Source organism: Penicillium hordei (genome assembly GCF_028827395.1).
Source record: "Penicillium hordei strain IBT 12815 chromosome Unknown utg000006l_segment0_segment0, whole genome shotgun sequence".
In the NCBI taxonomy this organism is placed as follows: Eukaryota; Fungi; Ascomycota; class Eurotiomycetes; order Eurotiales; family Aspergillaceae; genus Penicillium; species Penicillium hordei.
This window is the reverse complement of record NW_026623147.1, coordinates 2,199,635-2,224,031: the sequence shown is the minus strand read 5'-3', so window position 1 is coordinate 2,224,031 and position 24,397 is coordinate 2,199,635. Positions and strand designations below refer to the sequence as shown.

The window sequence follows — 24,397 nt, the reverse complement described above, 5'->3', positions numbered from 1 at the left end:
AATGGGGAGTATTCCTCCAGAAACCACAACGGTTACAGGAGGCACCAAAAAAAAAAGAGAAGGGGGTGCGTGGTCACAACCAAATGATATCAATACATGTAATATATGGTAATATAAGGTAATATAATATGGGTAGAACCAAAAATAAAATAAAAAGACAAACGAAACAAATAAGAAACTGGCGTACATACCAATTCACAAGATCCGTTCAGTTAGGGATGAAAGGGGAAGTGGGGAGAGGAGAGGGAAAATTACTGACAGGTCAGAGCTTTCGCAGGTAACCCGGTTGTTACTTGTGGTTATTGTGTTACTAGGTTAGTCTTTTCTGTTCTTTTCTTCCAGTTCTTTCTCGTTTTTCTTCGTTTTTCTCCTTCTCATTCTCCTTTTGGTATTTCCTTTTTTTTGGCCCTTTGTGTTAGTCTGGATTTCCCATTGGTTTGGTTATCTCGTTCAAAGCGGGTGTCGTCAGCCTCAACCTGCATATGAAAGAGACTGGCCACACATAAGAGGAAAGGAATCGGAAATATTAGGGAGCAGAGAGAATGAAGGAAATCTCTTTCTGGGAGAAAATTCCCATAAAACCCCGATCTTCCCCTCAGATTTCGTAAATCATCTAAACGATGATCCATTCCAACGGTCTGACCAAGTCAGGTTAGGTTATATACTCCAACCCCGATATGGTCTGAGTGTTAGCAACCACCCAGTGATAAATTCCAAAGGGGAAAATTGTCATGAAGAAAAAAAAGAGAGAATAGAGTCTTGTTAGACTAAGACCTGGGGGGAAGGGGAAAAGAAATAATAGAAAGAGAAGGAAAAAAAGATCTAGAGCCGTGACGATGACCAGCGGGCGGTTCTCCTTATATAAAACTCGCACTAGCGTCTGATAATCATGTCGATGCGCGCCCAATCCTCCGAAGTCACCAACAATTCGAGGTCAAGAACTAAGGAGTAGATTAACCTAGGTTTCTTAGTGAACCCCGTGCAAGGATCCGACTCGATCCGCGTGGGAAATCATGACGGCTTTGGTGCCTGTCCCACCTACCGTGTCCCGGCCGACTCCACTGCTACAAATGATTGGATCAACTTTTCTTCATTTCTCTTCTGTAGGGCTTTGGGGGAGGGGGGAGACAAGCTTGAGGACATGGCTAACTCCAATGACAAGGATGCTCGTAACTGTCTCAAATGGCCTTTGCGCACAGCGGTCCAATATGATATTCTCCTGACTTGAACCTGATCAGGTGTCCAAACTGGCAACATGCTCCGTGCATATACAGATCACTCAATAAAACAAACAAACCCAGGCAAATGAGCTTGAGATCCTTGTTATTGGCTCTAGGGCTACATATTCCGCGACAGCCGCTAGCCTCCCGACCATAGATTTGGATTGAGACACTCACCCAGACAAGATTAGTGTATACTTGGTGTCTAGGCAACAAGAGAAATGATGACCAGGACTGTCGAGACTTTCCAAGGCTCTGTGTAATTTTTCTCACAGTTCTAGGTGAGATTGTTGCATACAAATGTTTCAGGTAATTGACGGGCGCTTGATTTGGTAGTGTGACCGTATCGCCATTTGCCACAATATTCTAGCCTTGGAATGATGAAATATTGGACACCACGTATATACCATAATATATAGAAAATAATCAGCCGTGGGACTTCGTAATGGAATGTTTCATTGCACTTGGAACTAAATCTATAAACGTTGGCAAGACTGGTCGGTATCACGTGATGGATAAGCTTCCCGGCCCATAGCATCGAAAGCTCCAGATGGCTGAACTCCGAGCCCTTCACACAGCGCGTCATTCACCAACCCATCTTCAAAGCACATCTCATTTCCCTTTCATTTTCAGCTGATAGATATACCGTCTTTTGTTCATCTTGCTCGCTGCCTAAAGTATCCACCATGGGAGACGTTGCCGTGGAGAACCCGGCGAACAACGTCACGCCTCTTACCAAGCCAGGCGCACTCGACGCCCTCGCCAACTTGGATTCCCTCGACGGCACAGGGGCCGATGGAAATGATGAATATGCTACCCTCAAGAGGCTACAGAGACATCTCGAGTATGTCTAACCATGTTTGTTGGATGGAGTGATCTGTACTAACGTCGAACACAGGTATATCCAACTCCAGGAGGAATACATCAAGGATGAGCAGAGGTATGCATATTGGATTATGTCATTGGAGGTTTGTATCAGTGGCTAACTACGGTCGTTTGATGCAGGAGCTTGAAGAGGGAACTGGTTCGGGCACAAGAAGAGATCAAGCGCATACAGAGTGTGCCATTGGTCATCGGACAGTTTATGGAGGCAATCGATCAAAAGTATGCCTTTCCGTGTCTGGGCCCCTAGTTGAGATGGTCATTTTGCTAAGTCATATCCATAGCACCGGCATTGTGCAAAGCTCGACCGGTTCTAATTACGTCGTCCGTATCCTCTCCACCCTCGACCGCGAGAAGCTGAAGCCCTCATCCTCGGTCGCCCTTCACCGTCACTCCAATGCCCTTGTCGATATTCTTCCTCCCGAGGCCGACTCCTCTATCGCGATGCTCGGCGAGAACGAGAAGCCCGATGTGACGTACGCAGATGTCGGTGGCTTAGATATGCAGAAACAGGAGATTCGGGAGGCCGTCGAGCTGCCCTTGACGCATTTCGAACTCTACAAGCAAATCGGTGGGTGGTGATGGAGATCCATTGCAGATAACAAGACCGCTAATAATTTGCAGGTATTGACCCTCCCCGTGGTGTCTTGCTCTATGGTCCCCCGGGAACCGGAAAGACCATGCTGGTGAAAGCCGTGGCCAACAGCACAACCGCCAGTTTCATTCGTGTCAACGGATCAGAGTTCGTACAGAAGTATCTAGGAGAGGGACCTCGTATGGTCCGTGACGTGTTCCGGATGGCTCGTGAGAACTCCCCAGCCATTATCTTCATCGATGAAATCGACGCGATCGCCACGAAGCGTTTCGATGCTCAAACTGGTGCCGATCGTGAAGTTCAGCGTATCCTGCTGGAGTTGCTGAACCAGATGGACGGTTTCGAACAAACTAGCAACGTCAAGGTCATCATGGCCACCAACCGAGCTGACACCCTGGACCCGGCTTTGCTGCGTCCTGGTCGTCTGGACCGAAAGATCGAGTTCCCAAACCTGCGTGACCGACGTGAGCGCCGATTGATTTTCACAACCATTGCCGCGAGGATGTCACTATCCCCCGAGGTCGATCTCGACGCCCTGATCGTGCGCAACGACCCCTTGTCTGGTGCTGTCATTGCTGCTATCATGCAGGAGGCCGGTCTGCGGGCTGTCCGCAAGAACCGTTACAATATTATCCAATCAGACCTTGAAGATGCTTATGCCGTCCAGGTCAAGACTGGGCAGGATGATGATCGGTATGTTTCTTGTTCTCTTTTGGGGGTTTTCTATGCCACTAACTGGTTGCTTGCAGTCCTGACTTCTACCGGTAAATACTTGGGTCTCTTGGGAACGTGGGTATGGGTGACGAAAGCTTGGTCTCCCTCACCAGTTGTATTATCAATAATATGCAGGCGCCATGTGTCACAGTGTTTGGATTATGTGTTGATCCCGTGGTCTTCCGTTCATTCTTTTCAATTGTAGATGTAGATTGTAGATTTCCAGCGTAGATTGGTTGGTAACACCCTGCCTATACACCACTTACTTGAACATGCGTGTCGAATCGAGGTTCTTCTATATACATTTATGTCTGTTTTTCTATTCTTATTCTACGGAATCACTGATGAGGTTTTAGCGATATATTTTGTGCTATCGATACGGATGACTTCAGGGGAAAAGGTCACGATATATATTCATCTACAATCACGAGAATATGCAAAAAAACATTCAACAAATTATCAAATTAAAAAGCCTGCCACTATATCATTTGAATTAATGAAACGAAACCACTCAACTATATAGCACAGAAAATAAGGACTATACCCGGAACTGATTCCAATATAATGAGACCTAGATCACTCGCATAATACAAGCACCACTAGTTGATCCATTTGCCATAACTGTAGATCGTAGTGACGCAGCTAAAGCCAAAGTAGCAAAGGAAACCCACTAAGTATCTATAAGTTGAGCTTTCGTCATCATTACTGGTACTATATTGTATCCAATTACCTGCACGTGGAGGTCGAGTATAGAAATGGCGAATGCCGAGACACGAGCATCTGCTAGGGTCTTGAATATACAAAGGAGCGGACCTTTGCTCGGCATTCCAACTGACGACACACTCACATTGCCCCATTAGGAACGGAAGGTTCACTTGGCTGGAAGTCATCTACTTTCTCACTCATCTACATCTCTCACTGTTGCAAAGTCCATCTACTTCTCTTCGCTGTTGTGATCCTGTTCCTCTAAAATGACGACCGAAAACCCAACGAAGCTCAAAGAAGTTCTGGTTGTGACCCCACACTCTTTACCTGTGACACATAAACGAGCCTTGACACCCTCACCTGAACTGTCCTCTCCTAACCAAATATGCATCCTGTCCCCCGATGCTGTGTTCTCTTCGGACCAGGAAGTTGTCCGCTTGAGTGACTCACCCTTGCTTGCACCATCAAAAAATCTTTTCCCGCTAGGTGAGGCTACTATCAGTAAGTTTCCCCCAAGTTTACTCTTTGAGTTATATACTGATTGGTTTATTTAGACAGGAGGTCCCAGATTAAGACGACGCATGCCCATCCAGAGCCATTGGAGGTGCCGGAGTCAGAGTCTCCGGTAATCCAGATTCCGCCGTCTCGACATATAGTTCTACCCTTCAACCTGCGTGAAAAGCAAACTTTCCACCGCGATTCTGCTCAGCTTATGCAACTGTTTCCTGACACGAAGAAAATTCTATTTGATGGCTATTTCTTGGTGTTTTTGCTCGGCTCCTTGCCCCCAAAACCGTGGCCGCTGACCATTGCTGGAGTCCAACCATATTTCACAACGGACCCGAATGATGAGGGTCCAATGCCATCGATGAAACGTATGAGCAAATCGCGTCTTTTTGTGGACGCTGAAATCGACGTTACCCACCTCCCACCCTCTCAAGTTGACAATGCATTTGAACTCGTCTTCGATTTCTTTACGAAAACTCAAATCTCTATTACCCAAGTTCAGTACTGGGGAAACTTCTTCATGATTGTACTGGAGAATGAGGATACGGATCTTACTGCAGTTCCCCGTTCGATCGGTTGCTGCACCTGTTTTTATCTGTTTGATAAGGAGGTACGACGACCGACACAAGACCAACTTCCAGCCCGCAGGCTCACAGAACCGACTGCCGATGTTGTCGATAATAGCAAGTATGATATACTGCGTCCCGGCGTCATGTTGAGCTCTGGTATATGTTCTCCCACTGGACCTGAGTATCTCACTACTTCTGGTGCACTTGTTGAGGACTCTAACTCCGGCGAGCGGTATATCACTGTTGCTTCCCATGGGTTTCCACATGGCGACAAAGTTTTCCATCCCTGTGCTAATGGTGAAGAGATTGGTCAAATCATTATGGAGATCGCACACACAGACATCGCGATAGCAAAATTGCATGATGATGTCCCATATGTGAATGACACTTTCGAGAGCCCTTTTGACGGAATACAACCTACCCAGTTACGAAACTTCGTCACTGCTGACAGCTTGAAGCCTGGTGATATGGTCTATATGAATAGCCCTTTTGTTGGTTATTCTGAAGGTGTTTGTGGACCTCACACCCGTGAGCGAATTCCCTGTGATAATTCTAGCCAACCTATATTCGAATGGATTAGAACTCGCTGGTGCTACATGGGCCAAGGGTCCACCGAAAGTCTCCAAGATGGTGTTCGCGGATCTGCAATCTGGGATAAGGATGGAAATGTGATTGGGTTCTTCCGTTTTGCCCCAGCGTCCGGTCACTTTTTAGACTGGTCTTTCTGTGTCGGAGCTGACCATATCATTGAACGTGATTTTAAGATTGTGAAGTAGTCCAGCCACTGACTTTTTGTCCTGCTGTTGCCTTGGTATCGCCTTGCTAAGACCTTGATGGACGCACTAACCTATGTATCCCTACTTATTATATCTTAGGTCTTGCTGAAAGCAACTTCTTATGTGCACCTGGTGTGGTTTTCACGTATTAAAGTTGGTAGTAAGTCAGGCTTTAGAGCACTGGAAGGGCATGCGCTCCTTTGAAAGACACCAAGCGGGGTATTTCCTGGATGGTTTTGGTACTCCGGGGTAGATGGACCTAGACAACACATGCTCAAAGGTCTGTAATGATACTCTGCACACATCCAAAACTTTATGGCTTACCACGGCAGGGCAATACACATTGCTGTAGAATAATAACATCCGAGCGTAGCCTTTTGCCACATCAACTACTTGCAGCTGTCAGGTACGCCGGGAAGGTGTCTTCCGACCAGTCCGATCATAGCGCTAATCACGCCCAGGCACCAGCCCAAAGCGCATCCCCCGCTCAGCTTCGATCTTGTACGGAGTATAACATAGAGGAGCCATAGTAACCCAGTGAGTAAATAGTCTAAGAAACAAGAAAATTATTGTGTACGTCAGGAACTGGAATGCCCCGGGTAGCCTGAGAACCCATGTCATGAGCCCATCGCCCAAAAGGGGTTAGTGTGACCCTCCCGCTTCCGTCATCGTCTCTCCAGCCTCCACTCTTTCCCCATCTACCATCTACCCTTATCTCCTCTCCTTCCTAGGTTCCTTCTTACATCCCAAGTCATTCTCTTCTTTGCATCCAACATCTACAGCTTTCTTTTCTCATATTGAATGATGAAGTCATTCACTCTCCTAACAGCTTCGGCGTTGTTGGGCAGTGCTGCCGCCGAGGTTCACAGGCTCAAGCTCAACAAGGTCCCTCTGTCCGAGCAACTGGTATGATTATCATCATCTATATGCCCTGAAAGTACCCCGGAAGCTAATCGATTGATAGAACACACACAACATCGATGCTCATGTGCACAACCTGGGCCAGAAGTACATGGGCATTCGTCCCGAGAAGCACCAGGACCTGTTCCACGACACTTCCCTAAATCCCGCTAGTGGCCATGACGTGCTCGTTGACAACTTCCTGAATGCTCAGTGTAAGATACTGCCCCTGACCATTTACGGTCTGAGTGATGACGCTGACCTTTCCAGACTTCTCCGAGATCTCGATCGGTACCCCTCCCCAGACCTTCAAGGTCGTCCTTGACACCGGTAGCTCCAACCTCTGGGTCCCTTCTTCCCAGTGTAGCTCTATTGCCTGCTTCCTCCACAGCAAGTATGACTCGTCTTCTTCGAGCACCTATCAGCAGAATGGCACCGAGTTCGAGATTCGCTATGGATCTGGCAGCCTGAGCGGCTTCGTGTCTAAGGACACCCTCCAGATTGGTGACTTGAAGGTCGAGGGACAGGACTTCGCCGAAGCTACCAATGAGCCTGGTCTGGCTTTTGCCTTCGGTCGCTTTGATGGTATTCTCGGCCTTGGCTATGATACCATCTCCGTGAACAAGATGGTCCCTCCCTTCTATCACATGATCAACCAGAAGCTCGTGGATGAGCCTGTGTTCGCTTTCTACCTTGGCGACACCAACAAGGATGGCGATAACTCCGTCGCTACCTTTGGTGGTATCGACGAGAGCCACTACACTGGCGAGCTGATCAAGATCCCTCTCCGCCGCAAGGCCTACTGGGAGGTCGAGCTCAACTCCATTGCCCTTGGCAACAACGTTGCTGAACTTGAGAACACTGGTGTCATTCTGGACACTGGTACCTCCCTCATTGCCCTGCCCTCTACCATGGCCGAGCTTCTGTAAGTTGATTTTTTTCCCCTTGTCTTTGTAACTTCTTTGCTGACCCATTCCACAGAAACAAGGAGATCGGTGCCACTAAGGGCTTCACTGGTCAGTACAGCGTCGAGTGTGACAAGCGTGAGTCGTTACCCGACCTCACCTTCACCCTGGGTGGCCACAAGTTCACTATTGGCCCCTATGACTACATCCTGGAGGTCCAGGGCTCCTGCATCAGCAGCTTCATGGGCATGGACTTCCCCGAGCCTGTGGGTCCCCTTGCTATTTTGGGTGACGCCTTCCTGCGTCGCTGGTACAGTGTCTATGATGTCGGTAACAACGCCGTCGGTCTGGCTAAGGCGAAATAAATTCCCCAATGCTCGCTGGCTCGGTGAGCTGTGAATATCAAAGAACTAGGTGACACCAAGAGATTGCTATGTATATACATGTGGCTTCGGGGTTGAACTTATGGTTTCATAGCGCACTTTATTTGCCTATTGCTAAGGGTTTTTGGTTTTCATTTTTGCTGGTACAGCCCCAGCGTGAGGCCTGTCGTTCATTGGTACTGCAAATTGATATCTTTATTGGTTTAGATCTACTTATTGCATTTGACCTTGTTATTGAATAATTATTCCCTCATAATGGCCTCAGTACTTCATATGTCTAGATCCCTCGGCAAATTGCCAGATATAAGAAATCGAGTGTCGATTGGCTGGAGCTTATGCTGGTTAAGGTGCAGGTAAGCACCAAGCTACAGTCAAGTTTCTAATACATACAGTCAGAGAAAGCCCAAGTGGGGTTTCGGTATTACTACCTAGAGTACAAATAAAACTACGTCGAGGATTACTTGATCAAGCCATTAACTAATATCAGACCATTCAGAAAAATAAAGATACTTGAACTGAAGTAGATCTCATGCAATTAATAAGAGGAGATACCGGTTTTCAAGTACCGGTATGACATAAGCGGAAGTAGCTCCAGGTTCAATCTGGATCGAGCGAGTCCCCGCACAACTTCAATGAGCTTCCCTTTTCTTTGATCGCAACCCGCATTCCTCTTTCAACCTTCTCCACCTTCTCAAATTCAAGCAAATTATTCCGCCTGGTGTGTGACTTACCTCTGATCTCCGCGCCAGGTTGTGCTAGGCGCACAGTTTTCTTTTTCTCATCCGCGCCTTGGAGTGGCGATTCTCATTGCGCTGCCTAAACCACCATTCACATCTACCTATCCTACCGATCTAGCCCGGACCACTGAGTCAGAGGCTGGAATACCCGCCGAAACCCGATAGACTCCAGCTCTACACGCGTTGCGTGTCGGTGATGGCTTCGTAGCCGGAATCGCACGCGATCAATCCGTTTGACTCACACACATCCCCGACGCGCACCGTAAACAAACCTAGGATACGGGATATATTTTGGGAGAACGGTACTACAACGACTGAGCATTTTTACATTGCATCGCGCCTGGGGGCGAACGAAGAACAACGATGCATCTTCGTCTGCCCACCAGCCTACATTACCCGATCACCGTGACGTCGTTGCTCAAACAGCCTGGCGACACGGTTGAGAGGGATGAGGCTTTGTTTTGGTATGTCTACCAGACTACCGTCACTGAGGGAGATGGACTGGGGAACATCGTCGAGGTGAAGCGTAGATACCCGACTAGATTTGAATCGACTGTTGATGGAGAGATCGTTAAATGGCAAATCCAAAAGGGAGACATTATTGATGAACCGTGAGAATATTGAATCTTGTCTTTTGACTGCTGAATGCCCTCTAATTTGTTGCTAGGGTCAACGTTGTCGAAATCGATGAGCCTTGCGCGCACGAGATCCAGTTTGGAGGACTTTGCGCCGAGTGCGGGAAGGACATGACTGAGTATGTATACCCCTTTTAGCTGGAAACGAGCCTTTCTAACTGTCTGTCGCGCAAACAGATCTACGTACAACACCGAAATCACAGATTCGATGCGCGCTCCAATCTCCATGGCCCATGATAACGTCACACTTACGGTCAGCGAACGGGAAGCAACCCGGGTCGAAGAAGACGCGAAGCGCCGGCTACTAGCATCAAGGCGTTTGACCTTGGTGGTGGATCTTGATCAAACTATCATCCATGCCACTGTTGATCCGACAGTGGGGGAATGGAGAGAAGACAAGCAAAATCCAAACCACGAAGCTGTGAAGGATGTGCGACAGTTCCAATTGATTGACGATGGACCTGGTATGCGTGGATGTTGGTACTACATCAAGCTGCGGCCAGGACTGGAGGAATTCTTGCAAAATGTGGCCGAGATATATGAGTTGCACATCTACACCATGGGTACTCGTGCTTATGCCCAACATATTGTTGATATCATTGATCCCACCCGCAAGCTCTTTGGAGACCGGATTCTTAGTCGTGACGAGAGCGGAAGTTTGACGGTCAAGGACCTGCAACGGCTCTTCCCAGTGGACACAAAAATGGTGGTAATCATTGATGATCGTGGTGATATCTGGAGGTGGAGTCCCAATCTTATCAAGGTCTCGCCTTATGACTTCTTCGTCGGCATCGGTGATATCAATTCAAGTTTCCTCCCAAAGAAGGAAGATATTGGAGCGAACAAGCCTCAGATTGAAGCAAAGGTCCCCGAGAAGACCAAAGAACACCATGTCAATGGTAAAACGCAAGAGGGGACCGAGATCTCAGCATTAGAACAGCTGGTGACCATGGGAGGTGGAGACAGCCCAAGACTCCTACAGGAACAGACTGATGCACAAGAAGAGACAATATTGCATCAAGTGGAGGATCGACCTTTGTTGCAGAAGCAAAAGGAGTTGGACGCAGAGGATAATATTGCTGAAACCAGTGATGCATCGTCTGGCGTCGAAGAAACCCAGGAACCTGTGAAACATCGACACCACCTCCTTGAGGATCACGATCAAGAACTCTACCAACTGCAAAACCGCCTCGAACAAGTACATCTTCAATTCTATGATGAATATGACAAGAGGCGGACTCTCGCTCTTGGGGGTCGGGTGGCAGCTCTAAGGGGAGAAAAGGTCCACTCAAGAGACAAAGACGTGGATCTCAAGTTGGTTCCCGATGTTAAAGACATCATGCCCCAGATCAAACGGCGTATCCTTGGAGGGGTGGTGTTGGTATTTTCAGGCGTGCTTCCTCTGGGCATAGACTTCCAAAATGCAGACATCTCCCTGTGGGCAAAGAGCTTTGGTGTGGTGATCTCATCAAGGGTAAATGCTCGCACAACGCACCTCGTGGCTGGCCGCAATCGCACTGCCAAGGTGAGAGAAGCCACTCGCTATCCCAACATCAAGATTGTGACGACACAATGGCTTGTGGACGCATTAGTTCAGTGGAGACATGTGGACGAAGAACCATATCTCCTCCCACTTCACCCAGACGACCGAGGCGACCCTCTGACCCCAAGTGAGCTCGAACTTGAGGCCTCCATGCTTTCATCCACAGACGAGGATATAACAGGGTCCCAATGGACACAAGAAGATGATGCCGAAGACATCTTCAAGTCATCGGGTCTGGACGAGACATCGCCAATTGGGTATGATGCCGACGAGCAAGCCGTCGTACACGACGAACTGAAGGACTTCCTGGGTAGCGATGACGAAAGTGAAAGCGACAACGAGTCCTTATTAGATGAACCATCCACGGGAGGCAAGAAGCGTAAACGCAATGAAGAAACCGAAAGCGGCACCGACGAAGAAGAGTCTGGAGACGACGACGGAGAGGACCATGATAAACAGGGCTCCCGGCTCTCCCAACGCATCAAACGCTCCTACGAGCGCAACACCAAACTGCGAGAAATCACGTCGGCTCCTGTCTCCGGAAGTGACCAGGTTTCCCCAGACGGACCAAAAACACCAGCTGTGGAAGGAACGTCTGACTCTGACACAGCAGGAACCAGTGGCCCAAAGCCCGAGTATCCTGACCCTGATGATGACGACGATGAGCTGGAACGGGAGATGCTTGCTGCATTTGAGGGCGGAGGATATGACTCTCAAGTAGAGGCAGATGCTGCAGCTGAGAATGGATAGAGCACTTGATTCTTGTGCTTTTCAGATTTCTCTTCGTGTCTGCTTTCTGCCGTGTCATCACCGGTGTGGGTGCGGTTGCAATGCGCTCTTGGCATAGCGACGGCGTTTATTAGGTCCATTTGACTTTCTGTGCTTTGTGTGTAATTCTCAGGAATTTGTGTGTACCTCTGAGTAGCTAGTTGTACAATTCAGTTCGATATATTATCCATCACCTACTTGGGAATTCTAGTCTGCACCAAGATGATCTGGAATAACTCCTCTATATCCTTTTAGATAGAACCCAAATCTCGTAATTAGTACAACATACATTCCCAAAAATCCAACGCTATATCGCTTTCAACGCCATAGATGCAAAGAAAACAAAAAATGGTATCACAAAAGACATAAAAAATCAAATCAATCATAAACATCCCGATTAACCTGCCACGACATAATCATCATCCAAAGATAGAAAATCGTATTGACCAGTTCGAGTGCAAAGGCAGTTTTCCAGCAATTGCCTAACACAGTCAGTCATCCAACTATGGAGAATATCAAAAACAGGGGAGATAAAAAACAAAGGACTCACATATAGTACTCTGCGTCAACCAAGCCAAGGTATTAATATTATTCCCCCAAGACTTATTATCCCTCACATAGATCTGGCAGTTATCATTCACATTACTGACAACCCCATACAGCTGCAACGAAGTCTCAATCAGACCCGTCAGCCACAGCACAAGGAGAATAAAGCTGCCGATGATGATAATCCCCGGCAGGAGGAAGTGTCGCGATGCAAGCACCATAATGAGGAATATGAAGCAGACCCCGAGGGCACTGGATACAACCATGTAAGGGAAGAGCCTGGGTATCGTTTAGTATATCCTTGATCTCTGTAATGTATACCGCGTCTGACATGGGAAGAATGTGGGGTGTGGATTCTCCGAGAATGGTATCGAATCCACATTTGTATAGATATAAATATAAAAACCACTTACCATGGTGTCCCGAGATGCATTTGCGATTGTACGGCCATGAACCAAGAGAAGATACCCAGACACGTTGCTGAGCATGATAGCACGACCATAATCCAGATGTTGAGTTGGAGTTCGGGCCAGTGGTAGCGACGGCGCGCTTCGTGGCGCTTGCGGACTGCCATTGGATTGTTTGTGGGATGTGGATGGAGTAAATGTGTGTGTCGGAGGTGTGTATCGGATTGGAGATGTGTTTTGGATGGAGTGTGTTTGCTTTATACTGTTGTATACTGCCCGACGCAGGCTCGGATGCCCTATGCTTTGCTGCAGAATTGGGATCGAATGGCCAGATCGGAAGTCAAGTGGTTCAAATCTGTGGTAGAATCATATGGTTGTTTCTGGTGAGGCGTGGTGATTTGGGACAGCGCATTGGGCGCCCTTGAGCGCTGGAGGCCCTGTGGATTTGGAGTTGGTGCGACGTGGGTATTTACAATTGCGCATAAATCGATTAAAGACAGTAAGGCCAAGATGTACAGAATAGAATATTGAAAGGAGGAAAATCAAGGAAAAAAAAAACAAAAAAACAAAAGGCCGGGGAGGGGGGAGATTTAGGAAATTGGGGTGGCAGGGGATTTAGTGTTCACTTGATGGCAGAGTTCGTGATTATTTTGATCTACTCGATACTTTTAATTGTATTGAATTCTCAGTCTCATTTTAATATTCTCTATTCTGTTTTATTCTTTTATTCTTTTATCCTTTTATCGAATTGTCTTTATAGAAGAGTGTCACCCAATGCACTACGCACCAACGAACACCCCGCTCGAATGGTCTCCGATGCGCCCTTGGACTCCAGGCTGGGGTTGACCTCGACCAAGTCCATCGCAATCAGATTTCCCGTCTCATGCACAGCTTCACAGATGAAGTCTCCCTCCCGCAGTGTCAACCCACCACGGACAGGTGTACCGGTACTGGGAGCCCACTGAGGATCCAGCGCATCGACATCGAAGGACAAGTGAATAGGAGTGTCGCTGCCGATGTGAGCGAGAGCCATTTCGACAACGCGACCGATACCATGACTAGCAGAGCACAGAGAAGTTAGCATGAAGATCACCACCCGCATCTAGGGAAAACGAAACAGAAAACATACCGATCGATATCGTGCATACTGAAAGCCTTGATACCATTCTCACGCAAGAGCTTCTTCTCCCCACGATCGACGTCGCGCAAGCCAATATAGACAAGCTTCTGTGTGCTCACGATGTGCTCATCCTGCATCCAGCCAAAGATATCCTTCTTCTCCTCCCGGGCCAGCCGGGTCAAGAATGCCATGGGCATACCATGGATGTTTCCGCTGCCGCTAGTCTCGGGGACGTTGATATCAGCGTGGGCGTCAACCCAGATGACGGCCATTTCGCGGCCCAGTCGCTCGCGGATTGCCTTTGCTGTGCCGGAGACGGTGCCGATGGCGATGGAGTGGTCACCGCCGAGAGTGAGTACGAACTTTCCGTCCTTGGCGTAGTTGTAGATCTGGGAGCTGAGCTTTTCGGTCACGGCGCTGACGGCGCGGGGCTTCTTCATGCCGCGGTGGTCGGGGTCTTCGGCGGGGATGTCCTTCTCGTAGTAGTGGACTGTGTTGTCGTGGTGGACTTCGTAGTCGAGATCCTCGCTGAGTTGGGTTAGGAGGCCTGATTCGATGAGGGCCATTGGGGCGGCTTCGACGCCCTTCTTGCACTGTGAATAGTTAGTATGATTCATTGATCTATAGCTTCAGTTCCACGGGGTGTCTTACCTGGCCACCATTGAAACCAACGGCAACAACGCCGAGTTGGTTAGGGTGTGAGAGGAATCTCGAAGTGATTGTTGAAGGCTGTGTCATTGTGTAGAATGTAGGTGACTGTAGGATGGAAGTAACAAGAAGCTGTCGAAAAGATCGAGATAAGATTAAAAAAAAAAAGTGGAGGCTCTGTGGATAAGATCAGGATGATGTCGAAGATTTATTTTGAAAAGAGAGCAAAAAAGAGGGATAAGTGTTCCTTTTAAATATCTCAGAATTATCTTAAAACATCTTTCATATTCCCCCGACTTCAACCGGGGCAGTGCCTTCATTCCTCGCGCAATGCCCGCGAAGTCGCTAAAAACTGCTTTTAGCGATCAAACCGACTCCGCCGGATCTCCATCACTTCCGTTAAGTACAGGTTGAGGAGAGCTCCCCTCTTTAGGGCCATTCGGTGTCCCACAAGATTTTGTTTTGACCTGTTACAGTGACTGATAGACCGGAAATTCTATGATTTCATTTCCGACCTTTTTATGCAGGCCCGTGGGGTGGTATCGGAGGTCCGGGAGAGAGAGTTTACATGGAAATAGAATAAGTGAAAGGCAGTATTGGTCACAAGTCATGAGGGTATCATTGATGCCATAGAATACATAGAATACATTTTATACTATACTACACAAGCTATCCCAGAATCAACTCCCGGAGAATCTCCTCTGCCTTGGGTGCCTCCACGCGGCCCTTTTCACCATTGCGCATCATTTGCCCCACGAACCAACCTAGTTTACCTAGCTGATTCTTGCTGCGGATCTGCTCGACCATATGTGGGTTCAAAGCAATGACTGACTCCGCCAGCGCTAGATACTCCTCACGCGACAACGGCCGGAGGAGGAGATTCTCCTCCTCCAGTAGTTGCGGCACTGGTCGATGGTCCCCGTCAAAGATGGTGGCCAGCACCTGTTTGGCTGTCGGGCCGGTGATGAGTTTCCGCTGCAGATGGTCGATAAGGTGGGCCAGGGATCGAGCTGGGACGATCTCCGCGTCCCATGCCTGGTCTGCCTTGGCCACCAGACCGCCCAGCTCGTGCAAAACCCAGTTGCTCGCCACCCGCGCGAGACTGGCGCGCGTTTTGTCGTCCTGGTCTACTTGAAGGGCGCGGAGGATATCCACCACATCATGGTAGTACTCGAGGCGGGCTCCGTTGTCTAGCTCGATGAGTGGTTTGGCATCCTCGATTGGCAGATTAAACTCGGATCCGACGAGCAGTGTAAGAAGAGCGTCTGGTGCTGTCGGAATAGATTCTCTGAGACTAGAGAGTAGGTCCTCTCCAATGATCAGTGGTGGAATATCAGGGTCAGGCATGTAGCGGTAGTCGACCGAGCCCTCTTTGCCACGAAGTCTGCGAGTTTCAGTGCTGCCAATCGTCCAGCCACGTGTCTCTCCTTCTATGACACCGCCACTCTCGAGCACTTCGATCTGACGGTTCTTCTCAGCAATGATGGCATCTTCTACCGCCTTGAAGCTGCTGAGGTTCTTAATTTCAGTACGCTGACCCAGCCCGCTGATCCCGTCATACTGATGATCCCCGGGTGCTTCGCCTCGGCGTCGGATCGAGACGTTGACATCTGCACGAAGACCGCCCATCTCCATTCCCGTAGTCACGGCACCACACGATTGTACAATGGCCTGTAGTTTCCGAACGCATGCTGCGGCCGTTGCAGGTGTGTGGATTTGGGGCATGGTGATGATTTCGATAAGAGGATGCGACACACGGTTGAAGTCGAGAAGTTGTGTTGAGGGCGGGTATTCCTGGGATTTGGCCGTGTCCTGCTCCAACTGGAGTTGTTTGATATCGATACGAACCCGTTCACCGTCTTCCGGGGCGATTCCATCGTAATCGAATAGGTCAACGTAGCCATTTCGTGCAAACGGTTCTAGAGAGGTAAGTATATTTCACGGGGTTAAATAGGGACAGTACTTACCATAGTATTGTGTGATTTGATACCCCGCCGGTTGATCCTGGTAGAAGTAATGTTTCCGATCAAACCGACTGACTGGCTGTATCTCGCAGTTCAGTGCAATGGCAGCGCGGAGAGCTGGTAGGAGTGTTGCGATTTGGAATGCCTGTCTCAGATCAGCCCGGGCTCTGTTTCGCAGCATCGTATACCATAACACTAACCGGTTGGCTACCCGGGAACGCCAGATCGAACAACGCAACATTGGAATTGGGAGTATCACTTGTCGATGTTGCTGCTCCTATTCAATTTATGAGAGGATGACTCGTGGTCTCCGACTTTCAAGGCGTACTGACGGGAAAATAATTTGGACTCTGTATCCAACTGCGCATGAATCTCCACGCCCACTGTGAGTTCCCATTCTTGCCTCGAAGCCTCCTCCGTTTCCTTGCGTTGTTTCTTGTGTGACCGTAGCGCTTTAGCTTCCTGCTTGAGTTGTTTGCGGAGGGGAACGCGATCTGCGGAGGCCGGCGGTTGGAGACAACGATTTGGCGCGGAGGAGAATCGGGCTTTCGGGGATGAAAGGGAGGACCGAGTCAAGCGTCGAACGCAAAGAGAGCGGACCGTACCGCTGCCAATCCATGACCGAAGCATAGAGAGATTGGACTCGGGGTATTAGAGTGTTGAACCTTGGAAGACGTGAATTTGCGGGAGAAGCTCGGGGGGACTTGGCGATTCATTGGACTTCGGTGTTTTTAAACCCACCATTTTCAACTATCATTTTTATACCGTTACAATAATTCCAAATTTACAAGAAAAAGATAAGACTATTTCAAGTGTCTCTTAAAACTATTAGAATCGCATTAGGTTGAAAAAGTCGAAGGATTAGCGCGAGGATTAGAGGCTTTATATGAACCCTTATCCACCCAAGTCTGCGCTTAAAAGTTCACTACTATACATTTCGTAGATGTCAGAGCTTATCAAAGGTCTTTAACAAAGTATGCTTTTGTTATCGCCTTCATATACACCTAAAAAGACATCTAAAACGAGCATCCAAAAAGATCCAAAAAGACATGAGAAGGCTGCATAAGCGGCCGACTATTCTTGTCCGCTATAAAAGAAGAGAGAGAAAAAGCACTAAGATCCAACGTTGTGACTATCGGAGAACGTGGAAAGACTGAAACAGGTGGTGGGCTCGAGATATTCACGGCTATACAACATAGATCAGAATCATCTGCACATAGATCTTTGATCCCCTCTCATATAGGATAACCGTGATTGATTCACTCCAGGGCTACCTTGCGTTAGTCATCAAGACGGCAGCTCTATGCTGAGATATACGTAGTGAGTCTGCTGAGCACGCTTAGACGGGAGTTTAGCTGCATGTGAGCAACCTTAGTAAAAGCCGCTTAGATAGGAAAAGCCAGATGTGAATACAATATACAATATACAATATACAATATACAATATACAATATACAATATACATTGTAACATTGTAACATTGTGATATAGAACATTTGAAAATCGTTCTAAACTCAATTATAGTATTGAAAATTATAACATATCTATATATCTATGTATCTATCTATGTATCTATGTAGTTGACTATCTCTATATTTACTAGTTGTCAATCACCCTCTTATCCTCGCAAATCTACCAGTACTTCCGACTATGAAACTTCTCCATATCAGTACATTCTTGACACTTCATGCTTTATGCACGCAATCTGGCATATAAGTGGCGTTGTAGGAGTACGGAGTACAGAGTACACTGCTCACATATCTGCATCACATTCCCCCGCTTCGCTAGACCGCCAGATGCAAGGAAGATCGACCAGCGCATAACTACATGTTCCTTTCTAACTTCAGACACATGCGTTTCGTTTCGCATCAAGCAGATGGCCTGATTTGCTGTCACACTTTGACCCACACTGAACTGTTCAGAATGTTCAGTAACTCGACAATCCACCATTTGCCTATTTCTTGATTTCTTGATTTCTTTGAATCGTGAGAAAGACGATCGACAGGGATACAAGGAACCTCCTTGCAACACCATTGTCATTGGTCGATCTAAATAAAGCCCTCGGCGCTTCTAAGTTGCTTCAGATTGTTCGGGGACTGGAGTGACGAATGACAAGACTACATTTCGACAGGCATAAAACATTTTGGGCTCATTTTCAGCAGCTGACACAAAACCTACCAACTGTGAAACTTGGGCTGACGTTTCTATAATAATACCGTATTCCCTTTTTATTGGGAATGTCTGATGGAATTCGCGGGGAAAATTGGAGATATCATACAATCTTCCCCTAGATTCCGCACCTTTTGACACTCGACTCGATCTGAGACCTGGAATTCCACTCTCCCCCTAGGCCATGCCTCGGGTCCCTATACTCCTAATTCCATTGCGATTTCATCACTGCAATTCATTCCATGTACTTTATTTCTCATTTTCTTTCCTTTCCCTGCGGGCATGCCCTGATTTGATATCTATATTTTGAAGAGGTATGAATCGGGTGTTGATTCCGAATTGCTCCGATCATCATGCCGCTCCAAACTAGAAAGCCAAAAAAGGATGGAAGAAAGAGAACATACTCGTTGGTGTCGAACACTACAAACACACAGGCTGGTCCTGTCACAAGTCCTAAAACTGTCGCGAAAAGTTCGCCTTCACAACAACCCAACGGATCGAGAGAAGCCCTAAATGCGCCTGCCGTTCCAGAGAACCAACCACAGAAACCCGCAGAGCCGGCGAAGAAGTTGCCTAATGTGTTTGAGTTCCTAGAAGAGAACGAGGAATCGTCTTCAGACTCATCATCGGCATCCTCGTCGGAGTCGGAGTCTGAATCCGAATCCGACGAGGAGCTGGACCCTATACAAACCACCAAGATCCAGTCTCCCAAGCCACGGGCAAATACTGTGCCGCACGGCGTGTTGGTCGCAGGCGGCAACATACCTCCGAAGAAAGTTGCCCAATCAGCTCCAGTGGTATCCAAAAGTCCAAAAGAACCACTCAAGCCCGCACCGCGGCCCGCGCCTTCCACAGACAACCAGCTAGTCACCCGGAAGAGACAACCCACCAGAAAGCCGAGCCCGATCTCGACTGCAAACATCTCACCAGGAAAAGGCCAACTGGAATTGTCCCGACCATCGACCTACCATGACTCATCAAGAGATAGCGGTGCTGTCCACAGACCACCGCTGCCACCATCTCCCCCAAGAAGCCCAGAAGATAGTCTTCACCGTACACCGACAAAGAGACGAGACCCCCATGCATTGCAAGAGCCATCAGGATACGGTCTTCTAGCTTCGCACCTAACCAAGTCCACCTCAGAAGAGAGCGGGAGCTTTCCTCCGCTATACCGACGCTTCGAGACCGTTAACCACCGCGTTCTTCTCCACCTCCAAGACGAGATTTCCCAAATGGAAGAAGATCTCCACCTGCTAGATGAATATGAAGAAATGCATCGAGTCGACATCGCCGAGCAGGAAGGCACAAAGCCATTACCTGCGTCACGTCGGCGAGACGCCCAGTCACAGGCGTACTCATCTTTACATTACCGTCGAATGGATCTGATGAGTGTTTTGATCCAAAAGACCGAACAATACAGTAAGTTTCTTTCCTTCCATTTTCGATATTGCCATTCCATAAAGCAGGCCCGCTGACCAGTATGCAGACAACGCCCTCAGCGCCTATAGCAAAGTCCTACAGACCCTCCCGCGAGCCTCGGAACAGGACATCACGGGGTATCGCACCTGGATGAGAGAGAACAAACCCGTCGCTGGTGTCGAGACACGGTTCCTAATTCACGACGCGGATCTAGTCGCCCTCACCCCGCGACTGGCTGCGTCTGCCGCCGCCGCACCCGTCTACGTCGCCATTATTATAGCGTCTGGCGCGCTCCTGCTACCATTGTTGGCATTCAGCCTTATTGCGGAATTCTCCGGCCGTCTTGTCGTCGTGACGGTTGTTGGTGGCGCCGCGGCGGCTATTGCGGCGAATTACTCGGCTGGTATTGATACGCTGGTCGACTCGAGGGATGGTTGGCGCTGTGCTACGATGTATGATTGCTTCCGATTCTGTTGTGACTGCATTTGTGACTGACTTTTCTTGATAGATACTTCGGTTTCATGACTACTGCTGCTATGTTCATTCCATAGCTTCGACCGTCTGTCTCGGCTTGGATTGGATCCTGCCTGCATCAACTTATGACTTATGAATCTTCTTTTTTTTCTATTTCCTTGCGACCCGCCCTCTATTTCACAGTGATATTCTTTTGGTCTGTTTGTGAAGGGAAGGTTGGGAGGGTACCCACCACTAAGCGCGCAAGAAAGAGATGGCGTCCATTTTTCGGCTTTAATAATTGGATATGGCAGATAGACGAGTACCTCGGTCCTGGCATGTAATGGAATATGAGCATTGGGCAGGAGATACAGTGGCCTGGGAGATATAGCAGGATGGGTGTTTGTGTTTTATATTGGGGATCCTATTGAACAATGTACTATGTATGAGATATGATTCTAGGCACACTCTGCAAGCTCTTTTTTTCAATATCCCCCTTTACAGTCGAATCGCTACATCGGAAATCACGAAGTGTACTGGTATGCAGTATATTGATTGAATTGGATCGGAAGCGAAATAAACAAGTAACTCTCTAAGCAAGACTTAGCTGTATCGCAATGGTAGCCTGTACACCCAGGCCAACCTGTCTTGAAGTAAAACCATCCACGCCAATCGCTTAGTCCATAATACAACACCAAATAAAGAGAAATCATACAAAGCCAGGGATCAAGAGGTTCATTAACAACACAGTTGGGGGAAAAAAAATTCGGAGACGCGGATCACATCCAGAGCTCATCATTCGAAACGCAAACAGTAAGAGGGAAAAAGGCAAAAAGTCAATAAAGCAGAAAGCCCACTGCAGAGGAATGTAATTTTGGAGTTTTGCCTCTCTTCAGAAAGAAATCACATTTTTGAATATTTCGAACGCAAGCCCACATGCTCAAATTCGCGCAAGTATCAGGTTCTAGGTCGAAAGGGGTGTGCCATTTGGTTTGCTCCCTGGTGTGATGCTGCCTTCTTGGGAAGCACGGGCATCTAGCCCTTGGGGTTGAGGTGTTGAAGGACTGTGACCTGTCTGTCGAGCTGCCAGTTGTGCCTTGTTCCTGTCCATCAGCGCAGCTTGTTCGGCCGCACTACGAGAGTATGTAGCACTGGCGGCGGAGTTTGAGTAGCCAGCTTGTGAGGGAGTTTGGCCAGGGTACTGAGCTCGCTGGTTCGACGTTGCAGTTGCGTAGGGTGTACGTCCCTGTGGCGTGGCGTTGAATGTCCCCGGCTGCCTGGGCTGTGGTGTGTATGGTTGTGGAGACACTTGGGCAAATCCATTTGAAGTAGGGCGCTGGTATTGGGGAGCCTGGCTGCCTTGACTGTACTGCGGGTTCATTTGCGTGTATTGAGGAGTGCTGCCTGGACGTTGACTGGGTGTGCTTGGTGGACGACCCGCGCCATAAGCATGCGTGTATGTCGTTGGCGCCGAGGGCTGCCGTGCGTGCTGCGGCGTGACCTGGAACCCGGGCTGAGCCGGAACTCGAGCATTGGAAGCAAAAGCACGTTGGTTGTAGGCACTGTGAGAGCCTTGGTAATTACTAGGCCGTGAAGTAGAGGGTGTTGAAGTTCGATTTGCGGCAGTGGCTGCTGCGAGCAATGCTGCAGCCCTTTCTTGTGACAAAGTGAAGTCATCCTTTTCCATGGTGCCGCTGTAGTCAGGGGTTTCAACCAGAACCTTTTGGCTGATATTCAACTCAGCGAGCTGATTGCCGTCTAATTTAGCGACGGCATAAGGTGGCAAGTTGCTGACGATTGCTGCAAGGCTTGACTTAAGGGTATCGTACACAAGGGTCTCTGCTTCAGAGGGCGTGTTCACGTCGCCCAAATCAAGGCCAGGGGTTTCATTCGACTCAGGCACTTGTTGACTAGGCAGCTGCAGATCAGAGGGAAGTTTGAAACTTCGAAGTCGTTGGTAGGAACTAAGAGTGTCGAGTAAGTCGGAAACTTCCTCAAGCATTTGCTTGATCTCTTTTGATTCTAATTCGACTTCACTAGTCGGATCGGTTTCCGTGATGTCAATAGCAAAGTCCTGGGCGTTGAATGACTCAACCATTTCATCTAGAATGCTCTCATCAAGTTCGCCAATATTGCCCGGCTGAGCGGTTTGGGTGTCATTTTGTTCGATGTCTTCTTCCCATGGGACCGACAGCAATTTGCTCACGCGGTCCGCACCCCGTTGACCCCACCAAACCATATCCTTCGAAGCGAGCTGTACAATCGCGCCAGAGCTATCGTAAGAAGGAGCAAATGACGAGAAGACCCCCTGGAAAGCAGACGAATCGGGGCCAGTCCAAAGGGCAGGATCGCCATGTCGATGAACATTATCCGAATCGGTATGCTTTTCTACACGATCCCAGTAGGAAGGCGATGAGGTGACTCCACCATATTGAAGCCACTGGGTTGAAGGGAGGGGTGCTAGGCAATAGTTGCTGCGCTCTCCCAAAAATGTTCTGACATCGAAAGTGGCATCGAAGCGATCCGTCCATGTGGTCGAATTAGCCCGGTGAGATCGTTTACGCGGAGGTTCCAGCTTTGGTAATGTTTCGCGTGGAGCAAACACCTCCCCAAATGTTCGCTTTGGTTGAGATGCCGCATCAAGGTTGTAAGGGATGACTTTGGTGGCGGTGATGCCGTTAGGCAGAGCGAGCTCGCGCAGCTCCTCCTGCACTTCGACAAACTTTTCAGGTCCTGATTCAGACTGCAACGGCACCTTCACCGATTTTTGGAGGCTTGAGAATAGCTGCTTGGGATTCGCTGGGTTTCCGAACAGTGTTAGGGCGGGCTTATCCTCTCGCTGGCAGACATTTATCGCGTGAAGCTCTGTTGATTCGTCGGCGTCGTCCTCCATTGTCTCTGTTTTGACCTCGGGTTGGTTGACGAAGGATTGGCCAATCAAGCTGTTCATATGTTTTTTGAATGCTGCGATCCGGTTGACCACCTCATTCAAAGGTGCCCCATCTTCCTTTACACCATTGGCCTGAGTCTGATTGCGTTCAATTACAGCAGCTGATGCTCTTTCGATGTCAGAAAGAAACTCTTGCAATGTGTTGTATTTGCCCGAATTGACGCCTGTTTGGATGTTGGAGGTTTCCGAATCGCCAGAAATCTTTGCGCGCTTCGTTCGAGGCTTGGTGGTTGAAGCTGGGAAGGGGCAAGAGAGGAGTTGGAGTTCGGTGTCATGCCTGTGACTTTGTTAGCATAAAACTAAGAACCATATACTTTTATCAAAGCTTACTTCAGTAGAAGCTCTATCAGGCTGCGTAGAGTTTCATGAAGATTTGCTCGATCGCGCGAGGTAGTGGCACTTGAATCAGTGCTCGGTTTGTCGTCCTGAGTGGAGCGCTTCCGTTTCCCATAGGTTGCATTAGTAGCAGGGTCAGGATTCGGTTCGCCATTTGTGGCGGATACCGGGGTTGTGTCTCCAGCTTCGTCGGCGCTCATGGTTGCGAAGTCGCGCCGAGATCAAGATTCACGATACTTGCTTTGACGCGGTCCCCTCCAATGCAAATGGATGGGGTCCACAAATCAGAAGGTTGAAAGTAAAGATTGGAAGGATGCGATCGTGGAAATAAATATTTGCTGGCGATTTGGTGTTGAGGTTGATACTTGGTTCGGAAAGCAACCGGAGTCCAAGTAACCTCGATGGGTAGGGCGTCAAAGCGAATCCTTAGAGAAGATGGGGATCGCGAAGAGCGAAGGGAGAGGAAGATAAAACCCTCACGTCACCACAATAAAAGAGGGGAATATGAGGTGGAAATAATTATCAATAGAGACCAAGGTATTAGGAC

General features: G+C 48.5%; 9 protein-coding genes across 9 annotated transcripts; 5 read left to right on the top strand and 4 right to left on the bottom strand.

Annotated features, from left to right (window-relative positions):
• The first annotated feature begins 1,892 nt into the window (after positions 1-1,892).
• Positions 1,893-3,571, top strand: rpt3 (proteasome regulatory particle base subunit RPT3). Its single transcript, XM_056902540.1, has 6 exons — positions 1,893-2,064; positions 2,119-2,160; positions 2,226-2,324; positions 2,387-2,673; positions 2,727-3,390; positions 3,447-3,571. The coding sequence occupies exons 1-6, from the start codon at positions 1,907-1,909 to the stop codon at positions 3,463-3,465; spliced, it is 1,269 nt and encodes a 422-aa protein (XP_056747827.1). The 5' UTR covers positions 1,893-1,906; the 3' UTR covers positions 3,466-3,571.
• Positions 3,572-4,382: 811 nt separating this feature from the next.
• N7537_011485 (uncharacterized protein) lies at positions 4,383-5,968 on the top strand (the record flags this gene model as incomplete). The annotated part of the gene is made up of 2 exons (XM_056902539.1): positions 4,383-4,617; positions 4,671-5,968. 2 exons carry the CDS (start codon positions 4,383-4,385, stop codon positions 5,966-5,968), a joined length of 1,533 nt encoding a protein of 510 aa, XP_056747826.1.
• Positions 5,969-6,769: 801 nt separating this feature from the next.
• N7537_011484 (uncharacterized protein) lies at positions 6,770-8,138 on the top strand (the record flags this gene model as incomplete). The annotated part of the gene is made up of 4 exons (XM_056902538.1): positions 6,770-6,874; positions 6,933-7,083; positions 7,139-7,793; positions 7,850-8,138. The coding sequence occupies 4 exons, from the start codon at positions 6,770-6,772 to the stop codon at positions 8,136-8,138; spliced, it is 1,200 nt and encodes a 399-aa protein (XP_056747825.1).
• A 1,118-nt stretch (positions 8,139-9,256) lies between these two features.
• Positions 9,257-11,821, top strand: fcpA (protein-serine/threonine phosphatase; the record flags this gene model as incomplete). Its single annotated transcript, XM_056902537.1, has 3 exons — positions 9,257-9,504; positions 9,561-9,647; positions 9,706-11,821. The coding sequence occupies 3 exons, from the start codon at positions 9,257-9,259 to the stop codon at positions 11,819-11,821; spliced, it is 2,451 nt and encodes an 816-aa protein (XP_056747824.1).
• Positions 11,822-12,217: 396 nt separating this feature from the next.
• Positions 12,218-12,959, bottom strand: N7537_011482 (uncharacterized protein; the record flags this gene model as incomplete). The annotated part of the gene is made up of 3 exons (XM_056902536.1): positions 12,218-12,321; positions 12,390-12,664; positions 12,799-12,959. The coding sequence occupies 3 exons, from the start codon at positions 12,957-12,959 to the stop codon at positions 12,218-12,220; spliced, it is 540 nt and encodes a 179-aa protein (XP_056747823.1).
• Positions 12,960-13,546: 587 nt separating this feature from the next.
• On the bottom strand, positions 13,547-14,650 carry N7537_011481 (arginase; the record flags this gene model as incomplete). Its single annotated transcript, XM_056902535.1, has 3 exons — positions 13,547-13,850; positions 13,922-14,505; positions 14,564-14,650. The coding sequence occupies 3 exons, from the start codon at positions 14,648-14,650 to the stop codon at positions 13,547-13,549; spliced, it is 975 nt and encodes a 324-aa protein (XP_056747822.1).
• A 579-nt stretch (positions 14,651-15,229) lies between these two features.
• Positions 15,230-17,154, bottom strand: N7537_011480 (glutamyl-tRNA(Gln) amidotransferase subunit PET112; the record flags this gene model as incomplete). Its single annotated transcript, XM_056902534.1, has 4 exons — positions 15,230-16,479; positions 16,528-16,669; positions 16,725-16,801; positions 16,857-17,154. The coding sequence occupies 4 exons, from the start codon at positions 17,152-17,154 to the stop codon at positions 15,230-15,232; spliced, it is 1,767 nt and encodes a 588-aa protein (XP_056747821.1).
• A 1,891-nt stretch (positions 17,155-19,045) lies between these two features.
• Positions 19,046-20,662, top strand: N7537_011479 (uncharacterized protein; the record flags this gene model as incomplete). Its single annotated transcript, XM_056902533.1, has 3 exons — positions 19,046-20,111; positions 20,179-20,563; positions 20,620-20,662. 3 exons carry the CDS (start codon positions 19,046-19,048, stop codon positions 20,660-20,662), a joined length of 1,494 nt encoding a protein of 497 aa, XP_056747820.1.
• Positions 20,663-21,528: 866 nt separating this feature from the next.
• Positions 21,529-24,050, bottom strand: N7537_011478 (uncharacterized protein; the record flags this gene model as incomplete). Its single annotated transcript, XM_056902532.1, has 2 exons — positions 21,529-23,791; positions 23,845-24,050. 2 exons carry the CDS (start codon positions 24,048-24,050, stop codon positions 21,529-21,531), a joined length of 2,469 nt encoding a protein of 822 aa, XP_056747819.1.
• Between the last annotated feature and the right edge of the window lie 347 nt (positions 24,051-24,397).

Bases quoted from the DNA above. Each gene is read 5' to 3' on its own strand.
- rpt3 (XM_056902540.1), top strand. From the start codon at position 1,907: ATGGGAGACGTTGCCGTGGAGAACCCGGCGAACAACGTCACGCCTCTT. The intron at 2,065-2,118 runs GTATGTCTAACC...CGTCGAACACAG, and splicing joins AGGCTACAGAGACATCTCGA to GTATATCCAACTCCAGGAGG. The intron at 2,325-2,386 runs GTATGCCTTTCC...TCATATCCATAG, and splicing joins ATGGAGGCAATCGATCAAAA to CACCGGCATTGTGCAAAGCT.